The 20,926-nt window shown below is 46.1% G+C and overlaps 1 protein-coding gene across 2 annotated transcripts in view; it reads right to left on the bottom strand.

The window, feature by feature from the left end:
• The window catches only part of LOC139263916 (PC4 and SFRS1-interacting protein-like), a 53,828-nt gene extending 33,445 nt beyond the window's left edge, over window positions 1–20,383 (bottom strand). Inside the window, exons 1-7 of one of the 2 annotated variants that reach the window (XM_070880010.1) lie at window positions 19,980–20,383; window positions 12,780–12,856; window positions 11,485–11,623; window positions 9,985–10,116; window positions 8,308–8,379; window positions 4,424–4,490; window positions 621–699 (exon numbers count right to left, since the gene is read on the bottom strand). In XM_070880010.1, coding sequence (XP_070736111.1) covers window positions 621–699; window positions 4,424–4,490; window positions 8,308–8,379; window positions 9,985–10,116; window positions 11,485–11,623; window positions 12,780–12,856; window positions 19,980–20,051 — 638 coding nt within the window. In that variant the 5' untranslated portion in view covers window positions 20,052–20,383. The remainder of the gene's footprint in view (window positions 1–620; window positions 700–4,423; window positions 4,491–8,307; window positions 8,380–9,984; window positions 10,117–11,484; window positions 11,624–12,779; window positions 12,857–19,979) is intronic. The other variant, XM_070880002.1, reaches the window with a different exon arrangement.
• Between the last annotated feature and the right edge of the window lie 543 nt (window positions 20,384–20,926).

Genomic DNA, 20,926 nt, shown 5'->3' with positions numbered 1-20,926 from the left:
GTACTCACCAACCAATCACCTACCTACAGTCCTGTGATGTCACTCCTTGCTTTTGCTGTGCTTCTGGAATACTCGCTCCCCTCAGCAGGTTTTCCCGCTCTTTATATCCCACTCTGCTCAGCAATTCTCCCACTCTTTATATCCACTCCTCTCAGCAGATTCTCCCACTCTTTATATCCGTTCTCCTCAGCGATTCTCACACTCTATCCACTCCTCTCAGCAGATTCTCCCGCCTTTTATATCTGCTCCCAACCAATTTCAGTTAAACACTGATCACATTGCTGTTATGGGATCATGCTATGCACAAATTGGCTGCCACGTTTTCTAAATTCTGACAGTGATTACACTTCAGACATATTTCATTGGGATGTCCCGAGATCATGAAAGGAGCTATATATTTGCAAATATTTTTTTGAATGCAGTTCACTGATTATAATAATAATGTTATAATTTCTCCAAAAATAAAAGCAGAGAATGCCCTCACCCAGTTTTTTTAGTTAGACTGTGGTATTAATTCAATTAGGATTGTATTGAATGATTCAAACACTGAAATGCTAAGGCTCCATGAACCTCAAAAGTCTTAAAATGGTGAATAGTCTGTGGATTAACTGCACACTAACCTTTCCTCGCCCGAGGGTAGAGGTACCACCACTACCCTGGGCCGCCTTCCTCTGGGTTTTGGAGTCTTCACTTCAACAGCTGAAAGTGTAAGGCACAAGAGAGGCGTAAACTAGAGACCTTGAGAAATGCAACACTCGAACACTGCCACAGAAAACACTTCGAAGTGCACTATTCATATTTGCAAAAACATCATACCAAGGATAGACGGAGTGCAGTGAGAAGCAGGCACATTCATCTCACTGCTATCTAAGTAAACACTTGTTTTCTTAAATGCATTATTAAAACACTCTTTACATGCAGCACTTTCATATCATGAGTATTATATAGTACTGTATTAGGTGGAGGGGGGGCGGCTCGATGATTACTAATCCGTCTCAAACAGGTTTGACAACCATTGCCCTAGGGCGACGGTGGAAGCAGAAAGTGCTGACTCATTCAAATGTAAATCAGATAGATTTCATTCCAAAAATAATTTGGGATGAGCAACTTGAGATGACCTGTGGCGAGTTGAGCGCGCTTGGGAGTAACAGGTGACTATGGTTCCCACCACTGGTGTTTTCTTCACCTCATGTCTGGGTCTATTGTAGACTGATTTGATAGAGATCGATTGAACTAGATGAACAATGCTCTTTTTTTCATCTAGCAATTCCGATGTTCCAAAGTTTATTGGGTGCACAATAGGATTTTAAGCTGCATCTCAACATTGACTGAACTGAAATCCAAACCTGTCAAAGTCTCTCCCATAACGCTTGCACTTCTTCACTCCGAATTATCTTCAGAATTCTATTTTTTTTTTGAAGTGTGACTGCAAAAATAATCTCAATAAACAAATATTTCCTTTGGCTTCTGACGTAGAGACTTAAGAACAAAATCTCAAAATACTGAGCTGCAGGCTGAAAATGAAAAACACATTCCAATCTCAAACGTTTCCTGATCAAACAATTAAACTCTACAATCTTTGAGCTTTAAAAAGGGACACAACCAATGTTACCCCTAATTGTTTTTGGGTGCGCGGCCCCTTTAAGGCAGCTGTGCGGCCCACTCAGTTTCGTGCATGTGCAAAACTAAACATTGGAAAGTCAGCTCCGGGCTGTGCGGGACTGGCAGAGAGCTGCGCGGCCACACGGGTTAGAGGGAACGGTGGTCACAACTTCACCTTAGCGATAGCAACTTTTATTTATATAAAGCCTATAACGCACTAAAACATCTCAAGGCGTTTCATAGGAGTGTTAGAAGACACAAATTTGACACCGAGACACACAAGAAATTACGGCAGATGACCAACAGCTTGAGGTAGGTTTTAAGCAGCGCCTTAAAGGAGGAAAGAGAGGTAGAGAGGTCCAAAGCTTTAGGCTAGGCAGCTGAAGGCACAGCCACCGATGGTTGAGCAATTATAATCAGGGATGCTCAAGTGGGCAGAATTTGAGGAGCCCAGACATCTTGGGGGGGGGGGGGGGGGGGGGGATGCAATGTTAAAGGAGATTACAGAGATACGGAGGGGCGAGGCCATGGAGAAACAAGGATGAGAATTTTGAAAATCGAGGCATTGCTTAACCAGGAACCAATGTAGGTCAGCGAGCACAGGGGTGATGGGTGAGTGGGACTTGGTGCGAGTTAGGACACGGGCAGCCGAGTTTTGGATCATCTCTAGTTTATGTAGTGTAGAATGTGGGAGGCCAGTCAGGAATGTGTTGGAGTAGTCAAGTCTAGAGGTAAAAAAGGCATGGATGAGGGTTTCAGCAACAGATGAGCTGAGGCAGGGGCAGAGACGGGCGATGTTATGGAGGTGAAAATAGGCAGTCTTAGTTATGCCACGGATGTGTGGTCGTAAGCTCATTTCAGGGTCAAATAGGACATCAAGGTTGCGAACAGACTGGTTCAGCCTCAGACAGATGCTGGGGAGGGGGATGGAGTTGGTGGCGGGGACCAAAGACAAAAGCAGAAAAATCTCTTAGGAAATAATACTCCTGCTCTTATAAAATATCATCTGATTACACAATAGGTTACGCAACTGATGTTACGCTTTGTTTTAGATGCAAAATAGGCGCAGGAGGGTGGCGATACTCCTCATTAATGTTCCCTCTAATTTTTTTTTGGGGGGGGGGGCCACACAGCCCCTTTAACAGGCCGCACTGCCCAGTCAAATTCCACGCACACGCAGTTTTTCCATTTAAAAGCCAGTGAGCCGGCTGCAAGGGAGCTCCAGAGCCGTGCGTGGCTGCACAGCTTCAAGGGAACAATGGTCCCCATCCACCATCACTCTCCTGCGCCTGGCTGAACTTGCTTTTACAATGAATAACTTCTCCCTTGACTTCTCTCAATTCCTCCAAATAAAAGATGTTACTATGGGAACCTGCATGGGTCCTGGCTATGCCTGCCTTTTTGTGGGTTATGTGGAACATTCTTTGATCTAGTCCTACTCTGGGTCCCCTCCTTTCATCTCTTTTTCCAATACATTGACGACTGTATCGGTGCAATTTTCTGCTCTCGCCTCAAACGGCAAAATGTCATCAACTTTGCTTCCAATTTCCACCGTTCCCTCCCTCCGTTCTCTATCTCCATTTCTGGTGCTAGGCTGTCAACCAATATCTACTGTAAGCCCACTGACTCCTACAGTTAGATTACATTTCCTCCCAAACGCTTCCAGTAAGGACTCTATTCCATACTCCGAGTTTCTCAGTCGCATATGTTCAGACGAGTTTTTCAGTCGCATATGTTCAGACAATGCCATCAGTGCTTCCAATATGTTTTCCTTTTTCCTCAGCTGAGGATTCCCTTCCACCATGGTCGACAGGGCTCCCGACAGTGTCTGTTCTATTTCCCGCACTTCTGTTCTTAACCCTGCCCCCCAGAGCCTCGATAGGGCTCCCCTTGCCCTCACCTTCCATCATCCTCCGTCATTTCTGCCACCTCCAACGCGAAGCCAACACCAAACACCCTTCCAGCATTCCGAAGAGACCATTCTCTTCGCGACAACCGATTCCACTCTTACATCACCTCCAACTCCCTCCCCATACAAGCACAGGAAATGCAACACCTGCCCTTTTACCTCCTCCCTTCCCACCCGCCAGGGCCACAAACACTCCATCGAGGTGAAACAGCGATTTACTTGTACCACTTGCAATTTGTACACTGTATTCGCTGCTCACGATGCAGTCTCCTCTACATTGGGGAGACCCAACGCAGATTGGGTGACCGCTTTGCTAAATACCTCCGTTCAATCCACAAGTGTGACCCAGAGCTTCCGGTCGCCTGGCATGTTAATTTTCCAGCCTTCTCTGGCCTCAGCCTCCTACGCTATTCCAATGAAGCTCAACGGAAGCTCGAGGAACAGCACCTCAGCTTTCGAGTAGGCACTTTACAGCCTTCCGGACTGAACAGAGTTCAACAATTTCAGAGCATACCACTGCTCCAATTTTTTTTTGGACAGTAGGTGCTGGTAATGATTCTGTTCATTAAATCACTCCTGCATTCTACCCTATCACAGACGTTCCCGTTTATTCTTTCCTCCCCCCCCGCCCCGCCTCTGTAATTAATTAAAATCTGTTACATCTACAATATTTTCCAGTCCTGACAAAAGTTCACAGACCTGAAACATTAACTCTGCTTCTCTCGCTCCACAGGTGCTGCCTGGCCTGCTGAGTAGTTCCAGCATTTTCGGGTTATATTTCAGATTTCCAGCATCTGCAGGATTTTGCCTTTTTGTAAAATACATTTCTGCCTTGAGCGACAAGTCTGACAATACTCAGCCAGTTCTGCATGCACTCAACAAAGCTCTACTGAAGGTTTGGAGATCACGTACCTTGTTTCTTCCGCTTTGCACTCTGCTTTTCAGGTTCAGTTTCTGAACCAACTTCTACTTGGTCAATCTGATAAAAAGAGTATATACATTTCATTTAACTCGGTCTTGCATACTAAAACTATAAACAGGATGTGAGCGACAACTGTACTTTAATATTCCTTCACACTGCATGTTCATGTATGTATAGGAAGATAATCTCTCTATGCATGGCTAGTCGGGAGCAGCAGCAGGAGCGGGCGGACCGGTGAAGGAAGCAGCGGCAGCGGAGCGCGTCAATAAAGCCAGAGGCTCGAGGCCCAGACCGAGCTAGTCGGGAGCAGCAGCGGAAGAGGGAGGACCTGTGAGGGAAGCGGAGGCAGTGGGGTCAAAAGTAAGAGAAGTAAAAAGTAATCGAAGTGTGACGTCACAGCCAAGAGGATAAGTGATTGGCTGGTTGATTGGAGAGTAGTTTTCTTTTTTTTTTTTTTAAATCTTTTTTCTTTTTCTTAGCAATAAGAAATCTTGTCATTGTTGCCAAATTAAGTAATTTAAGGGTTAAGTCATGGCAGGAGAGCCCAGACCCATTTCATAAGCTCCTCCTGGACACTGTGGGAAATCAGTGTCCCTGACTAATATGTGTGCAGGAAGTGTATCCAGCTGCAGTTCCTGACAGACCACACTGTGGCACTGGAGCTGCGCATGGATTCACTCTGGAGCATCCACGATGCCGAGGATGTCGTGAATAGCACGTTTAGTGTGTTGGTCACACCGCAGGTAAAGATTACACAGGCAGATAAGGAATGAGTGACCATCAGGAAGAGCAGTGGAAGGAAGGTAGTGCAGGTCATCTCCCTCCAAAACAGATATACCACTTTGCTCATCAGGGGAAGGCAGCAGCAGCCAAGTTCATGGCACCATGGACAGGAGGGCAGGAACAAAAAAAAAAAAAAAGAGTGGGAGAGCTATAGTGGTAGGGGATTCGATTGTAAGAGGAATAGATAGACGTTTCTGCGGCCGCAAATGAGACTCCAGGATGGTATGTTGCCTCCCTGGTGCAAGGGTCAAGGATGTCTCGGTGCGGCTGCAGGGCATTCTGGATGGGGAGGGTGAACAGCCAGTTGTCGTGATGCATATAGGTACCAACGATATAGGTAAAAAAACGGGGTGAGGTTCTACAAGCTGAATTTATGAAGCTAGGAGTTAAATTAAAAAGTAGGACCTCAAAAAGATAGCAATCTCAGGATTGCTTCCAGTGTCACATGCTAGTCAGTGTAGAAATAGCAGGATAGTGAAGATGAATACGTGGCTTGAGGAATGGTACAAGAGGGAGGGATTCAAATTCCTCGGACGTTGGAACTGGTTCTCGGGGAGGTGGGACCAGTACAAACCGGACGGTCTGCACCTGGGCAGGACTGGAACCGATGTCCTAGGGGGAGTGTTTGCTAGTGCTGTTGGGCAGGGTTTAAATTAATAGGGCCGGGGGATGGGCATCCTAGACTGGCTGATTAGTGAAGACAAATGTGGGTCCCTTACAGTCAGAATCAGATGAATTTATAAATGGAGAACAAAGAAATGGCAGACCAACTGAACAAATACTTTGGTTCTGTCTTCACTAAGGAAGACACAAATAACCTTCCAGAAATATTAGGGGACCAAGGGTCTAGCGAGGAGGAGGAACTAAAGGAAATCCTTATTAGGCAGCAAATTCTGTTAGGAAAATTGATGGGATTGAAGGCTGATAAATCCCCAGGGCCTGATGGTCTGCATCCCAGAGTACTTAAGGAAGTGGCCCTAGAAATAGTGGATACATTGGTGGTCATTTTGTCACATTCTACAGAGTCTGGATCAGTTCCTATGGACTGGAGGGTAGCTAATGTAATACACTTTTTAAAAAAGGGAGAGAGAAAGCAGGGAATTATAGACCAGTCAGCCTGACATCAGTGGTAGGGAAAATGTTGGAATCAATTATTAAAGATGTAATAGCAGCGCATTTGGAAAGCAATGACAGGATCGGTCCAAGTCAGCATGGATTTATGAAAGGGAAATCATGCTTGACAAATCTTCTAGAATTTTTTGAGGATGTAACTAATAGAGTGGACAAGGGGGAGCCTGGGGATGTGGTGTATTTAGACTTTCAAAAGGCTTTTGACAAGGTCCCACACAGGAGATTGGTGTGCAAAATTAAAGCACATGGTATTGGGGGTAATGTATTGACGTGGATAGAGAACTGGTTGGCAGACAGGAAGCAAAGCGTAAGAATAAACGGGTCCTTTTCAGAATGGCAGGCAGTGACTAGTGGGGTACCGCAAGGTTCAGTGCTGGGACCCCAGCTATTTACAATATACATGATTTAGGCGAAGGAATGGAATGCAATATCTCCAAGTTTGCAGATGACACTAAGCTGGGTGGCAGTGTGAGCAGTGAGGAAGATGGTAAGAGGCTGCAGGGTGACTTGGACAGGTTAGGTGAGTGGGCAAATACATGGTAGATAAATGTGAGATAATCCACTTTGGTGGTAAAAACAGGAAGGCAGATTATCTGAATGGTGACAGATTAGTAAAAGAGGCGTCGTAACGAGAGAGACCTGGGTGTCATGGTACATCAGTCATTGAAAGTTGGCATACAGGTACAGCAGGCGGTGAAGGCGGCAAATGATATGTTGGCCTTCATAGCGAGAGGATGAGAGTTTAGGAGCAGGGAGATCTTACTACAGTTGTACAGGGCCTTGATGAGGCTACACTGTGAATATTGTGTACAGTTTTGGTCTCCTAATCTGAGGAAGGACATTCTTGCGATTGAGGGAGTGCAGCGAAGGTTTACCAGGCTGATTCCCGGGATGGCAGGACTGACATATGAAGATAGATTGGATCGATTAAGCTTATATTCAGTGGAATTTAGATGAATGCGAGGGGATATCAAAAACATATAACATTCTGACGGGATTGGACAGGTTAGATGCAGGAAGAATGTTCCCAATATTGGGGAAATCCAGAACCAGGGGTCACAGTCTAAGGATAAGCGTATGTTCTTTAGGACCAAAATGAAGAGAAACTTCTTCACTCAGAGTTGTGAGCATGTGGAATTCTCTACCACAAAGTTGTTGAGGCCAGTTCGTTAGATGTGGCCCTTACGGCTAAAGGGATCAAGGGGTATGGAGAGAAAGCAGAAATGGGGTACTGAAGTGCATGATCAGCCATGATCATATTGAATGGTGGTGCAGGCTCGAAGGGCCGAATGGCCTACTCCTGCATCTACTTTCTATATTTCTATAACTCTTTGCCACCAGTCAGATGATCTATGATGGAGTAGTTTTGCATGTGGGAGGACCAGCAGATTGTTCCACAGAAAATAGGGATCAAGACCCTATGCCCTTTGTATTCCAGATCTCACCTGCACTCCATGGTAAGGTATGGAGCAACGGCCAAACTTATCTCCATGTAGAGCAAAGGAAACAAAAAAAGTTCTCACGATCTTTCAGCCCCATCCACGGACGAGCATATGTCATCAGGAATGGAGGGTAATGGATGAATGACTGACCACATTTAATTGTCACAGTATGAACTTCTATGCTCCAGATTGGTACTGACAAACTAAACCCATCTCTGGAGGTAGGTTTCATGCCACGTTCTGCAAGGATTAGGTCCATTGTAAATGGCCACCAGAACTGCAGTATCCAATCAGTCCTACACACAGCATTAATCTTACATTTTAAAGAGGTGTATACATTAGGTATATATATATTTTACCCACTCACATGGATTTGAATAATGAGCCTAGATTTAGATGCTGCCACTCAACATCAATATCAGATTAGTGTTCAGTGCTGATACATCTAGACCCAAAAGACAGGACCAGACACTGGCAAATTTAAAGCATTCGTACAAACCCAACAAGATGTGCTGTACCTTTCTCTTTCTTCCCCTCTTGGCACCTTTCTTTGGAGTCTGCACTACTGCAGCTTTCTTTGCCGAAGTCTCCTATTAAAACAGTAATAAGCCATCAAAATGGAGCAAAAAAAGATATGGTTATCCATGCCTCAATAAATAAAGAAAAACGCAAGATTTAAGTGCATTTTCTTGGGGAAAAAGAAAACCTAGACCTAGGCATCCAGGTAAAAACAGCGATTATTTCAGGCAAATGATCGTGGTGTATTTGTCGGGACATTACAGAAGCCAACTCCAATTCTAAGTTCTGCCCTACTGGGAGCTTTAATTTGTATTGAGGATTATGCCTGCTCAAACGCAATAGATTGGAAAGTAACAGTTTTGTGTATCAATGGGAAAGGCTCATAGCTTCTCCTCTAGGAATGTGAGAAGGGTGTAGCATTCTACCAAAGTGGCAGTGAGAAATACTCAAGCGGCAGAATTCTAGTCTGCGAGGGTGCTCAAGGCCACTCAGTGGCAACGAGAGGATGCATCCGCAGAAGTCTCACGGTTGCATGCAACAACCCTCGCTGTGTGACTGGGGCACAACTGCATTTTTCAGAGCTGGGTGAACAGCTCACAGGAGAAGCTAGGCAAGTTAACCACCTTACTGTGGAACCACAATCACATGTGGGTATGAAGTGAGTACTGTCACACACAGCTGGAAAAAAAACATGGGGGAGTCAGTCATATGAAATCTGGATTACAGCAATCCAGTTTAATAGAGGGATACGGTAGTGCAATGGTTATGTCACTGGACTAATAATCCAGAGAACCCATCCCACCGTGGCAGTTTGAGAATTTGAATTGAGTTTAGAAAATCTGGAAATAAAAAGCTGGTATCTGTAAAGTGACCATGAAGCTGTCGAATTGTTGTTAAATGTCCTTTAGGAAAGGAAAGCTGCCGTCATTAACTGGTCTGGGACTATGCGAGACTTCAGTTCTACTCTTAACTGCCCTCTGAAGTGGCCTAGCAAGTTACCCAATTGTATCAAACTGCAACAAAGATCATCACATTCTCAGTAACTCCAGGCAAAAATGCCAGCCTTGCCCGTGATGTCTATAACCCGTGAAGCACTAAATTAGAGGGGTTCCCTGGAAGATTGGACAAATACATGAAGCAGAAAGATTTGCAAGGTTATGGGGAAAGAGCATGTAATAGGACTAATTGGTTTGCCCTTTCAAAGAGCTGGTACAGGCACAATGGACTGAGTGTTCCCTTCTGCGTTGCATCATTTTATGATTCTATATATTCCCTCCATCCTGTCAGAGCATTCAGCCATTTTGGTCCCACCCTCTGGAAGAGTGTCCCTGAACCTTTTCTTTTCGTCACTTCCCTCCCTACCTTTATGTACCTTATTTGGCTTGGTGTCAATTTTTGTTGGATTATGCTCCTGTGAAGCGCCTTGTGATGGTTTAACTATGTTAAAGGCACTATATAAATGCAAGTTCTTCTGACAGATATTAGGACAAGTGAAAACATTCAAGAACGTACGGAGTCAAGTCTTACCTACGTGAGTACGCTGAAACACAGTCAAAAAAACAACAGGTAACGAGTGCAAAAATTTAACACCGACAACAAACACTTACCATGCCCTTTAGCTCAGTCATAAGGACAGGCTGTCACAAACAACGATCACCTGATATATAATTACATACCTCGTCACTTTGCTTGTCAAACTCAGGGGAACTGCCAGCATCAGACTCTTTTCCAAGGTTTAAACCACTCGTTTCCTTCCCCTCTTCAGCATCTTTGTCAGTTGACAACTTGCGAGCTCGTTTATTAGAACCCTAAAAATAGCCAAATATTGTAAATAGTCAATGCACACGGCAGAGCTGGCTTCAATGACCCCACCCGCCTCCCACCTAGATGTTATACTTTTCCAGGACTCGGCAGATGTTGCTGCGTAGTGTGCCAACATTGGGCTCCTCGAACGATTCAGTGGCCACTGAGCCACAAAGAACAAGGAAAGTTCAAGGTTTTTATCCCAATCTGTTGAGTTAATAGAGGAGTCAGCAGGAGAGTCACTACGAACCAGCCAGCACTCACTCTCCAAGTATACTTGAAGAACAGCCACTCGGGATAAAGTGCTAAAGAGCAGTTGGCATCTTACAAGAGACAGCGTGCAAGAAGGAGTTATGCTCGAAAGAATAGGGATGCAGAGAAGAGACAAATTTCGATAATCTGGATAAATAAAGTAATATCACTATGAAAATAAAACATATTTAAACAGGGCTAGTGCACAAAATATATGATTGCTGCTCAGAGTGTACTTACACCTAATTAAACATTGATTTGCAGTGCAGAAAGTATACAGGCTTGGAAGTCCGATATTACTCCATCCATAAGAAATTAAGTTTTAAGATATAGGTGCAGCGTCGCAAATCCGTAATTCCGGAATCCGGACCGATCGGCGGCAGGGTCATCCAGAATCCGTAAAATGTTCTGGAATCCGGACCAGACGACCATGTCGACCTCGGGGCCCCGCCACCGCCCTTACCTCAGAGCCTTATCGCCGATCTGGCCCGCCCGCCCGACTGCCTTCTCGGCGGGGCCCAACGGCCCGAACAGCACCTCGGCGGGAATTTCCCCTCCCCACCCCTTTTCCAACATTCCAAAATCCGGAAATACCTGAACTTGGGCTTGGGTGTTTCCAGATTCGTGGCATCGGAAAGCAAATCGAAAATCCGGAAAAGCCCGGAATCTGGAACGGCCTCGGTCCCGAATTTTAGGCATTGCACCTGTGCCACCCAAGTAGCCACCTGTTGCCCCCTTTGCAGTTAATTTGCACACAAGTGATTTCACCCACTACAGCAAGCGAGTTGGGATCACTGGTGTATTAGATCTGAGCCGCAATTTGACATAAAGCCGGTATCACAAATCTTTATAAAAAAAGATGACATTTATTTGATTTGATCTTGGTTCAGCTGAAATTATAAAGCCATTTGTCGAAGCATACAGGAAATATGTTTTGCCAAGCCTCAATCAGTTACACCATTATAATTAATGCTCAACCAACTTCATTATGTTCAGAGATGGAGGACAGACAGAGTCAAGCGACCACCTTCTTATACACTAATTCTTGTTACAACAAGCTTCATGTCTATTTTCTGTACATTTGCTTTTGTGTTTTGTTTGGCACCAAGTTTTGAACTCACCTGTTGTCCTAGAAATTTGACGGTTGGATTATTTTCAACTTCCCACAATCCTTCGTTGAAACCCTTTCTTTTGTTGGGCTTCCCGTACTTCTCCTTGTTTTCTTCATATGGATAAATGTCTCGTGGACCCAAATAGGCGCTGAAATGTTTTTAAAAAATTATTAAGCACGCTTAGCTTCTACATTTTCAACGTCAGAGCTATACCTTTCAATACACGTGTCAGGGGATGAAGCACGAAAACCATTCTTCTATAACTGGCAAAACGACCATCATGCTATATAAAACTGTACAACATAACTAGCACATTTCCACATACATGTCACCTTACTGTTAATCTTGTTATTAAAAAAAAATATTTAGGTGTCAACTGTGGCTCAGCAGTAGCACTCTTGCCTCGGAGTCAGAAGGTATTGGATTCAAGTCCCACTCCAGACTCAAGATCACATTAGGGGCCGACACTTCACACTTGTCGGGAGTGATGGCTTTCAATGAGACATTAATTCGAGGCTGTGTCTGCCCTCTCAGGTGGACACAAAAGATCCCATAGCACTATTCAAAGAGCAGCGGAGTTCTCCCGCCTCAACCAACACCTAAAACAGATTAGCTGATCATTATTTTATTGCTGCCGCGTTTCCCTACACTACATTGACGATAAAGCATTTGGGACGTCCCGTCATGAAAAGCACTTGAATCTTTCTTTACTAGCTCATTGTAACTTGAGTGCGAATCTCTCCCATCTCACAGTGGTCCTGACTATGTTTATTAAATGCTTCAACAAACAACTGCCAGTGTGATTACTAGCACAGCGAGCAGGAAAGCTTCACATCAGCTTTACTTTAACACACAACTCCACCATGACATTAACAAACTAAACAGTGCCACTCAGGGACATATACTAAAGAGGTTTTAAATCTATTTTGGAAGAAAGGCAGAAAGAAAATAGACCTGCATTTATATAGTCCTTCACAACTTCAAGGCGTCCACCCGAGAGAGCAGATGAGGCCTCGGCTTGATGTCTCTTCTGAAAGATGGCACCTCCAACAGGTGTGCAGTGTCAGCTTAGATTATGTGCTCAAGTCTCTGGTGTAAGACTTGAACCCACGACCTTCTGACTCTGAAGCCAGAATGCTACCACTTGAGCGAAATCGGGCACAAAGCATTAGACACCAATCCTAACAATAAAGGTACACCCATGAGAGATAGTACTTGTTTCCATATGCAAGTGTGAATTCTAGTCTGAAGGGAGAGTCAAGCTCTCAAAACAATTTCTGTAAAAAGTACCAACAGTCACTTACGTCTCATGAGTTCCAAAGAAGAAAATGGGATATTTATTTGTTGAAGATTTTACCGCTCCATCAGCAAAATCATCAATCTGGAAAAAAATAAATTTCCTTTACTCATCATATTACTAGCAGTGATACATCAGTAATCACAGAACTTTGCCACAAGCCATTACTCGAAAGCTTGATGTGACACAAAAGTATCGATGGATGTTTTTTAAAAAAAGGAAACAAAAAGTATCAACTCAATAGATCAGATTTCTATACAAGTCTTGCGCTTTTCAGACCCCTATTCAATAGGAGGGGGTATCGAGATTCCCCACGATTAATCCTCAAAGCCCACAGCTCAATCTGCTAGGAATAGGTTGCCTGTGCCCCAAACAAGGGGTTCAATTTTGGCTAGGAGTTGCTCCGTTTTCTTTTGGAAAAACCTGCTTTTTCTGGCGTAAATTAAAAAACCCCAGTTTCCCCAATCAATTTGCACTAGCATAACTGACTTAGTTACTTTTTTTTTTAAAAAGATTAGTTTTTTTTTCTAAAAAGGGGACGTTACCAGCCACCTATGCCAGTTCTGCCCATTTAGGCAACATTGGCCAGCTAATAGTTACTCCATTTCTACTTAGGCCAGCGTGTGTGGCCACTTCAGAAAACCCTTGCGAAGAGTTAAAGAAATCGGCACAGGTAAGTACATCGGAGGCCATTCGGCCTGGGATAGGGACGGGAAGCGGAAAGGACCTGCACCTAAACCAACCAAGCCTTACCCGTAGCAATGTTTGCAAACAAAAACTTCTAACAATTCTATAAGAAATAAAAAATTTAAGTCTTACCTTCATCTTCAAACTGCAATTCACGTTTCTGCACTCAGCCCGGGAAGACAGCAGGCGGTGCGGGAGGCCCCTCGGCCTGGGCTAGGGGCGAGACAACACACCGGGAGGCCACTCGGCCTGGGCTAGGGGCAGGGAGGAGAACTGATAGTAGTTCTCCTGCCTGCCCCTAGCCCTGACCATCAGTTCTCCTGCCTGCCCCTAGCCTTGGCCAAGTGGCCTCCCGGTGCAATCTATCTCTTAGAAATCACCGGCAGGCAGGAGCACTAAGAGATCGATCGCACCGGGAGGCCACTCTGCCAGGTCCAGGGGCAGGCAGGGGAACGGATAGAAATCACCGGCAGGCAGGAGCACCATCAGTTCTTCTGCCCGCCCCAGTGCAACAAAGGAGGCGGAATTTATGAGATCGAGAATTTTACCTAAAGGAGCCCAGCAACACAGATTCGAAGAGAGGGAATGATGTAAATTCAGCACCAATGAGATGGCAAAATAGCGGCAGCGTGAGGAGAAACAGCACAAGGCTGACGAGAGGGAGGAAGAACATCGCCACACTCTCAAACTGACAGACAAATTGGGACTCTTGTTGCAGACTCGCAGCGCTACTGCACATGCGCGGACATCCCGAATCACCACTGCGCATGTGCAGATGTCCCGGCATATTTTCCAGCACAGAATGACTGGTCACACTGCGCGACTGCAGTGAAGAGGCCAGACAGCGGCCAAAAGTTCCATTTTTTTTCCCGGCGCATCTGAAAACGTACATAAGCAGTGCAACTCCAGTAAGTGAGCTGAAAAACAGACTCGGCCAAAATTGAGCCCAATGTAACTATTAATGCAACAAAAATAGATCAAATGTTACCCTTAGCCTTTTATCTTTAGATTTTTGGGCTTCATTTGGTGCCAGAGGAAATTACTTTTTTGCTGTCAGTTCCAAATCCAAATCGGATGGTACAACCCAGGAGACAGAGGAAAGCAAGTATGTACTACAAACTTTAAAAAAAAATCACTCTCAGGATATGGGCGTCACCAGCAAGGCCAGCATTTATTGCCCATCCCTAGTTGCCCTCAAGAAGGTGGTGTTGGGTCTTCATGAACTGCTACATCATCATCATAGGTAGCCCCTCGGAATTGAGGAAGACTTGCTTCCACTCTAAAAATGAGTCCTTGGGTGACTGAACAGTCCAATACGAGAACCACAGTCCCTGTCACAGGTGGGACAGATAGTCGTTGAGGGAAAGTGTGGGTTGGACTGGGTTGCCACACGTTCTTTCTGCTGCCTGCGCTTGATTTCTGCATGCTCTCGGCGATGAGACTTGATGTGCTCAGAGTCCTCTTGGATGCACTTCCTCCACTTAGGGCAGTCTTTGGCCAAGGACTCTCAGGTGTCAGTGGGGATGTTGCACTTTATCAGGGAGGCTTTGGGGGTGTCCTTGTAATGTTTCCTCTGCCCACCTTTGACACGTTTGCCGTGAAAGAGTTCAGAGTAGAGCGCTTGCTTTGGGAGTCTCGTGTCTGGCATGCGAACTATGTGGCCTGCCCAGCGGAGCCGATCAAGTGTGGTCAGTGCTTCAATGCGGGGGATGTTGGCCTGATCGAGGATGCTAATGTTTGTGTGTCTGTCCTCCCAGGCGATTTGCAGGAGCTTGCGAAGACATCATTGGTGGTATTTCTCCAGCGACTTGAGGTGTCTACTGTACATGGTCCATGTCTCAGCCATAGAGGAGGGCGGGTATTACTACAGCCCTGTAGGACATGAGTTTGGTGGCAGATTTGAGGGCCTGGTCTTCGAACACTTTTCCTCAAGCGGCTGAAGGCTGCGCTGGCGGCGGTGTTGAATCGCGCCGTCAATGTCTGCTCTTGTTTATAAGAGGCTCCCGAGGTATGGGAAATGGTCCACTTTGTCCAGGACCATGCCGTGGATCTTGACGACTTGAGGGGCAGTGCTGTGCGGCAGGGACAGGTTGGTGGAGGACCTTTGTTTTACGGATGTTTAGCGTAAGGCTTATGCTTTCGCACACCTGAGTGAATACGCTGACTATGACTTGGAGTTCAGCCTCTATGTGCGCACACGCAAGTGTCGTCCGCGTATTGTAGCTCCACGACAGAGGTTGGGGTGGTCTTGGACCTGGCCTGGAGACGATCAAGGTTGAACGGTTCCCACTTGTTCTGTAATTTAGTTCCACTCCAGCAGGGAGCTTGTTGACTGTGAGGTGGAGCATGGCAGCGAGGAAGATTAAGAAGGGGGTTGGGGCGATGACGCAGCCCTGTTTGACCCCGGTCCAGACATGGATTGGGTTTGCAATGGATCCGTTGGTAAGGATCACGGCCTGCATATCGTCGTGGAGCAGGCAGAGGATGGTGACGAACTTTTGGGGGCATCCGAAACAGAGGAGGGCGCTCCATCGACCCTCACGGTTGACAGTGTCAAAGGTCTTTCTAAGATCGAAGAAGGCCATGTATAAAGGCTGGTGCTGTTCCCTGCATTTTTCTTGCAGCTGTCGCGCTGTAAAAACCATGTCCATTATGCCCCATAGGGGACGTAATCCGCATTGTGACTCCGGGAGCAGCTCCTCAGCCACAGGGAGAAGACGATGGTGGAGAACACTAGCAACAACTTTCCCAGTGGCTGATAACAGGGAGATTCCTCTGTAGTTGCCGTAGTCGGACTTGTCCCCTTTTTTAAAGATGGTCATGATCACTGCATCTCAGATCTCCCAGCATATGCTCCTCCCTCCAGATGAGAGAGAGATCAGGTCATGCCCCCTGCAGCGGCTGGGCCTCTCCTCCTCAGTGACCACTGGGCCTCTCCTTCCCCACTGGTGACCTGGCCTCTTCTCCTCCAGCACGAGGTGAGCACCATGATTGTGACCACCCTGCCCTCCCCCTCTGAACTCCAGTGGACCACTGACTTTACCAATGCCTGCCCCCAACTGAGCCTTGGACCACCTACCATCAAGGGCGCTACCCAGTACCGAGTTTGCGGCCAATATCTCGCTGTAGGCAACTAGGGTCATACAGCAGTGCCTGGCCTCCAGTCGTCTTGGACCCCCATTGCCACTTGATCAAGACCTTGCTCGGCTAAGCCAGTGTGATTGCCGGTGTGCAGCGGCCACCCCACGTTAAAAGAACTCACGCACAGCCATCTACCACTCCTTTAACATGGAAGTTCGGGACCTGGAACATCAGAACCTCATGGACAGCTCCAACAGTGACAGGTCGGAACGGCGCACTGCCATAGTTGCCCAGGAACTTAGTCGCCTTGATGTCGACATCGCCACCCTAAGCGAGACCTGGCGGGCAGGGGAAGGCCAGCTCAAGGAACTGCTACAATCCGTGTGGTGAAGGTAGGGAGTTTTAGGATTTTGACCCGTCAATGAAGGAACGCCAATATATGTCCAAGTCGGGATGGAGAGAGACTTGGAGGTGATGGTGTTCCAAGCACCTACTGCCCATGTCCTTCTAGGTGGTGGAAGTCACAGGTTTGGGAGGTGCTGCCGAAATGGATGGTGCATTAGGTTAAACATCTCCAAGGCTATGACTGAAATGCAATGCAGACTAATGCAACAAAAGTCTTCTCTATCTATTGGCTGAAAGGGTCCCAAGGTGAAGCTAGTGCGCCATCTCAGTTTAGTTCCTAATGGACGTGCAGCAATAGAGGCTTTATTGGAGCAAAGAAAAGGGAGTTTTACTCTGCATCTAGCTGTGACATATGTCCCTGGGAGTGCTTCATGCTAAAATGGGAAGAGTCCCATTGCTCCATCCTTCAATTCAATGATTACAAAAAACTCAACTAAGGAAAAGTACAGAATGTCGTTGAACCTCACTGTAGTGAACTACAAACGCTTACCCCCACCTACTCCTCCTCTGCCCCCCATCCGCAACCCCACCCGGTCCCCTCCCCGGTCTGGAATACTTTGGGACAGTAAGATTCTTCCATAGATAGTACCTTTCTTTTAACCATGTACTGTTAAGGTAGAAAAAGGAGAGAATGACAGCACTCTACCAAATTAAGGCAGTATCATCGAAAAGCCTGTTAATTTGGAGTTGGGTAGCTCTATTGACAGTTCTCAGATCTGCCCTACTGAAACGCAATTAGCCTGGGATGCAAGTTACTCCTCCCTTTAACCAACATCAATGGAAGAGAGACTAAAAATGGCAGGTGTACACGAGGCAATAAATCTGATGGTATTACAATGTAAGTACCATATATTGTTAAACCTCTTTCCAACAGAAATGGGACAGAGATGGAGTCCAGCTTGTTCATCTAGTGCATTGATAAACTGGAGTCCACGTGACCCAAGGTATCCTGGTGAAACTAGCCAGAGTATAAACAAAATTATCAATCCATAAAACACTTTCATTTCCCTTAGTCAAACCCTAATCTCCAAACAGTTATGCAGTAGGTTTACCTACTGGTCCAGTACATGTCCACCAATAAGAAACCTTTTTTTTGTCAGTGATATTGTATTTGAGATACTAACTACCAAATAAATAAAGGTTTGCAAATATTTTAATTTAGTAGCAAAACTCACTTGTGCCACCATATTGCACGCCAGTTGCGGTAATGCAACACATGGCAGCGACAATTATCTTAACACTACTGAGACAATAGATGAATCAAAAGATAGCCTAAATGTTTTAAAACATCATAGCCTACAAAAATTATACAAAAGGAATACTCAGCAAATGGCTTATTAGATAAACAAGTCAATTTTTTAAATCATTCACGGGATGTGGGCGTCTATTATCCATCCCCAATACCTTTAAAGTGGTGGTGAGCTGCCTTCTTGAACCGCTGCAGTCCGTGTGGTGAAGGTACTCCCACAGTGCTGTTAGGTAGGGAGTTCCAGAATTTTGACCCAGCAACGATGAAAGAACAGCGATATATTTCCAAGTTTGGATGGTGTGTGATTTGGAGGTGGTGGTGTTCCCACACGCCTGCTACCCTTGTCCTTCTAGGTGGTAGAGGTAGTGGGTTTGAAGGTGCAGTCGAAGAAGCCTTGGCGAGTTGCTGCAGTGCACCTTGTAGATAGTACACCAATATTCCCTTTAAGCTCCGGTCCCACGGCTTTTAAATAGGGAAAAATGCACGTGTGGTATTTTGAATGGGCAGCACACCCCAAAATATTTTAAGGGAATTTAAAGCACACTGCAGCAACGATGCGCTGGTAGTGGAGGGAGTGAATATTTAAGGTGATGGATGTGGTGCCAATCAAGTGGGGTGCTTTATCCTGGATGGTATCGAGCATAAATTTAAAGTAATTGGTAGAAGGTTTAGAGGGGATTTGAGGGGAAATTTCTTCAGAGAGGGTTGTGGGGGTCTGGAACTCACTGCCTGAAATGGTGGTAGAGGCAGAAACTCTCACTACATTTAAAAATGACTTGGACCTAGAGCTGGAAAGTGAGATTACACTGGATAGCCTCTTGTTGGCCTGCATGGACACAATGGGCTGAAATGGCCTCCTTCCATGCTGTAAATTTCTATGATTCTTGAGCGTTGAGCTCTAATTCTGCCTTCCTGAGCATCACCGATTACAATTGCTCACCCATTGGTGGCCGTGCCTTCTGTTGTCTAAGCCCCAAGCTCTGGAACTCCCAGCCTAAACCTCTCCGCCTCTCTTTCTCCTTCAAGATGCTCCTTAAAATGTACCTGTTTAACCAAGCTTTCGGTCACCTGCACGGATTTCTACTTATGCAGCTCGGAGTCATTTTTTTTAAATCTCAACATTCCTGTGAAGCGCCTTGGGACGTTCCAGTACATTAAAGGGTGGTATATAAATACAAGTTGTTGTTGTTGTTAAGAGTTGCACTCATCCAGGCAAGTGGAGTGTATCCCAACGCACTCCTGACTTGTGCCTTGCAGATGGTGGAAAGGCTTTGGGGGAGTCAGGAGGCGAGTCACTCGCCACTCGCCACAGAATGCCCAGCCTCTGACCTGCAGTCAGTGTGGTGAGAATATTACTTTAGCAGTGTGATTCTTTGAACTAATTCTAGTTTTCCAGGAATACACAAGTGGGACATTGTGTTTACATAAACAAATGCAAACAGAAACTACAAAGCCCTTTTTAAAAGCTGTAGTGCAGCGAGTAACACGACTCCACGTGCTGCCCGAGGTTTCCAGTTATCCCAGCAGCACCCCGCCTCCTTCCTCAACTGCACCGTGACATTGTGCAAGCGTGCAGTGGGGCCAGCAAGATGGAACTACCTCTAAAGTCTCCAACTCCCACCTGTTTTCCCCCAGAAGCGAAGGGCTTTTCTTTTTGTTTGCACATGCATCTCGCATTAAACTATGTACGGTGCAACACTGTAATGAGAAACAGGCCGCCAGCCTGGACTTGCATTTCTCCGCCCGCCCACACACACACACATACATACATACATAATCACTCACCCTGGCAGGCCAGTGAGGATAACCCTTCATCTTGGCGAAAATCAACTCCCCGGCTTTATACTCGCGAGTCATGGCCTCTTCGGAAAGCAGCGAGGAGGAGGAGGAGGAGGGGGGTTTTAAAAAAAAGGAAACGAGCTCCGCGGTTAAACGGGATGAAGCGAGAGGCCTCGGTCGCCTCTTGTTGTTGTTGTTGTTGCCGCCTTGACTTTTGCCGACCGTTGGAGCGCGAGCTCTGCCCGGCGACCTTCTAATTCGGGTACGATACAAAGCGCGAGCTCCGCGCGTGGACGGTCTTTATTGGCTCGCGAAGCCGGAGAGCGCGAGCCGAGCCGTGCCGTGCCCGGAGAGCTTCTATCCGCCTGCAAAGCTGCACGGCCGAGCGAGCAAGCGCGCCCCCTGCAGCCTGCTCTCTCTCTCCCGCGCTGCCCACCAAGCGACTGCACCACGCAAAACAGGGGGAGACAGATGGCCACACTTAGTTTGCACACCTAGCGGGTACAAATCGGTGGATTTCTTTGAGAAAATACCGCATCAGATATGGTTTTAAAAATATGCGCATGTTAAGGGAAATATGAGCACCGAAGTAAAAGGGGAAGATAGAATTTGCACCAAGATTTCTTTTGGGGGTTGTTTTTCTGCCCCTCTCCCTTACCCACATGGTATTCCCGTCAATTGTGTGTTGGTTTTAACAATGTGCATCTGTTGCAGGAGCTGCTGGGTTTTGCATTTTGCATAAGTTGACTGAATTTCAGATAATTACAGTACCAATTAGGAACATAATTTGGCAAATATTAGTTCATCCATCCAGAAAAAACTCTGCTGCATCATTGAATCGTTTCTAAATGTATCTAGGGGGTTTCTCTCCCAAGTCCCAACACTCATCATCACATCATAGGCAGTCCCTCGGAATCGAGGAAGACTTGCTTCTACTCCTGAAGTGAGTTCTT

Source organism: Pristiophorus japonicus, chromosome 1 (genome assembly GCF_044704955.1).
Source record: "Pristiophorus japonicus isolate sPriJap1 chromosome 1, sPriJap1.hap1, whole genome shotgun sequence".
In the NCBI taxonomy this organism is placed as follows: domain Eukaryota; kingdom Metazoa; phylum Chordata; class Chondrichthyes; family Pristiophoridae; genus Pristiophorus; species Pristiophorus japonicus.
The sequence above is the reverse complement of the archived record's forward strand: the minus strand, read 5'-3'. Positions and strand labels throughout refer to the sequence as shown.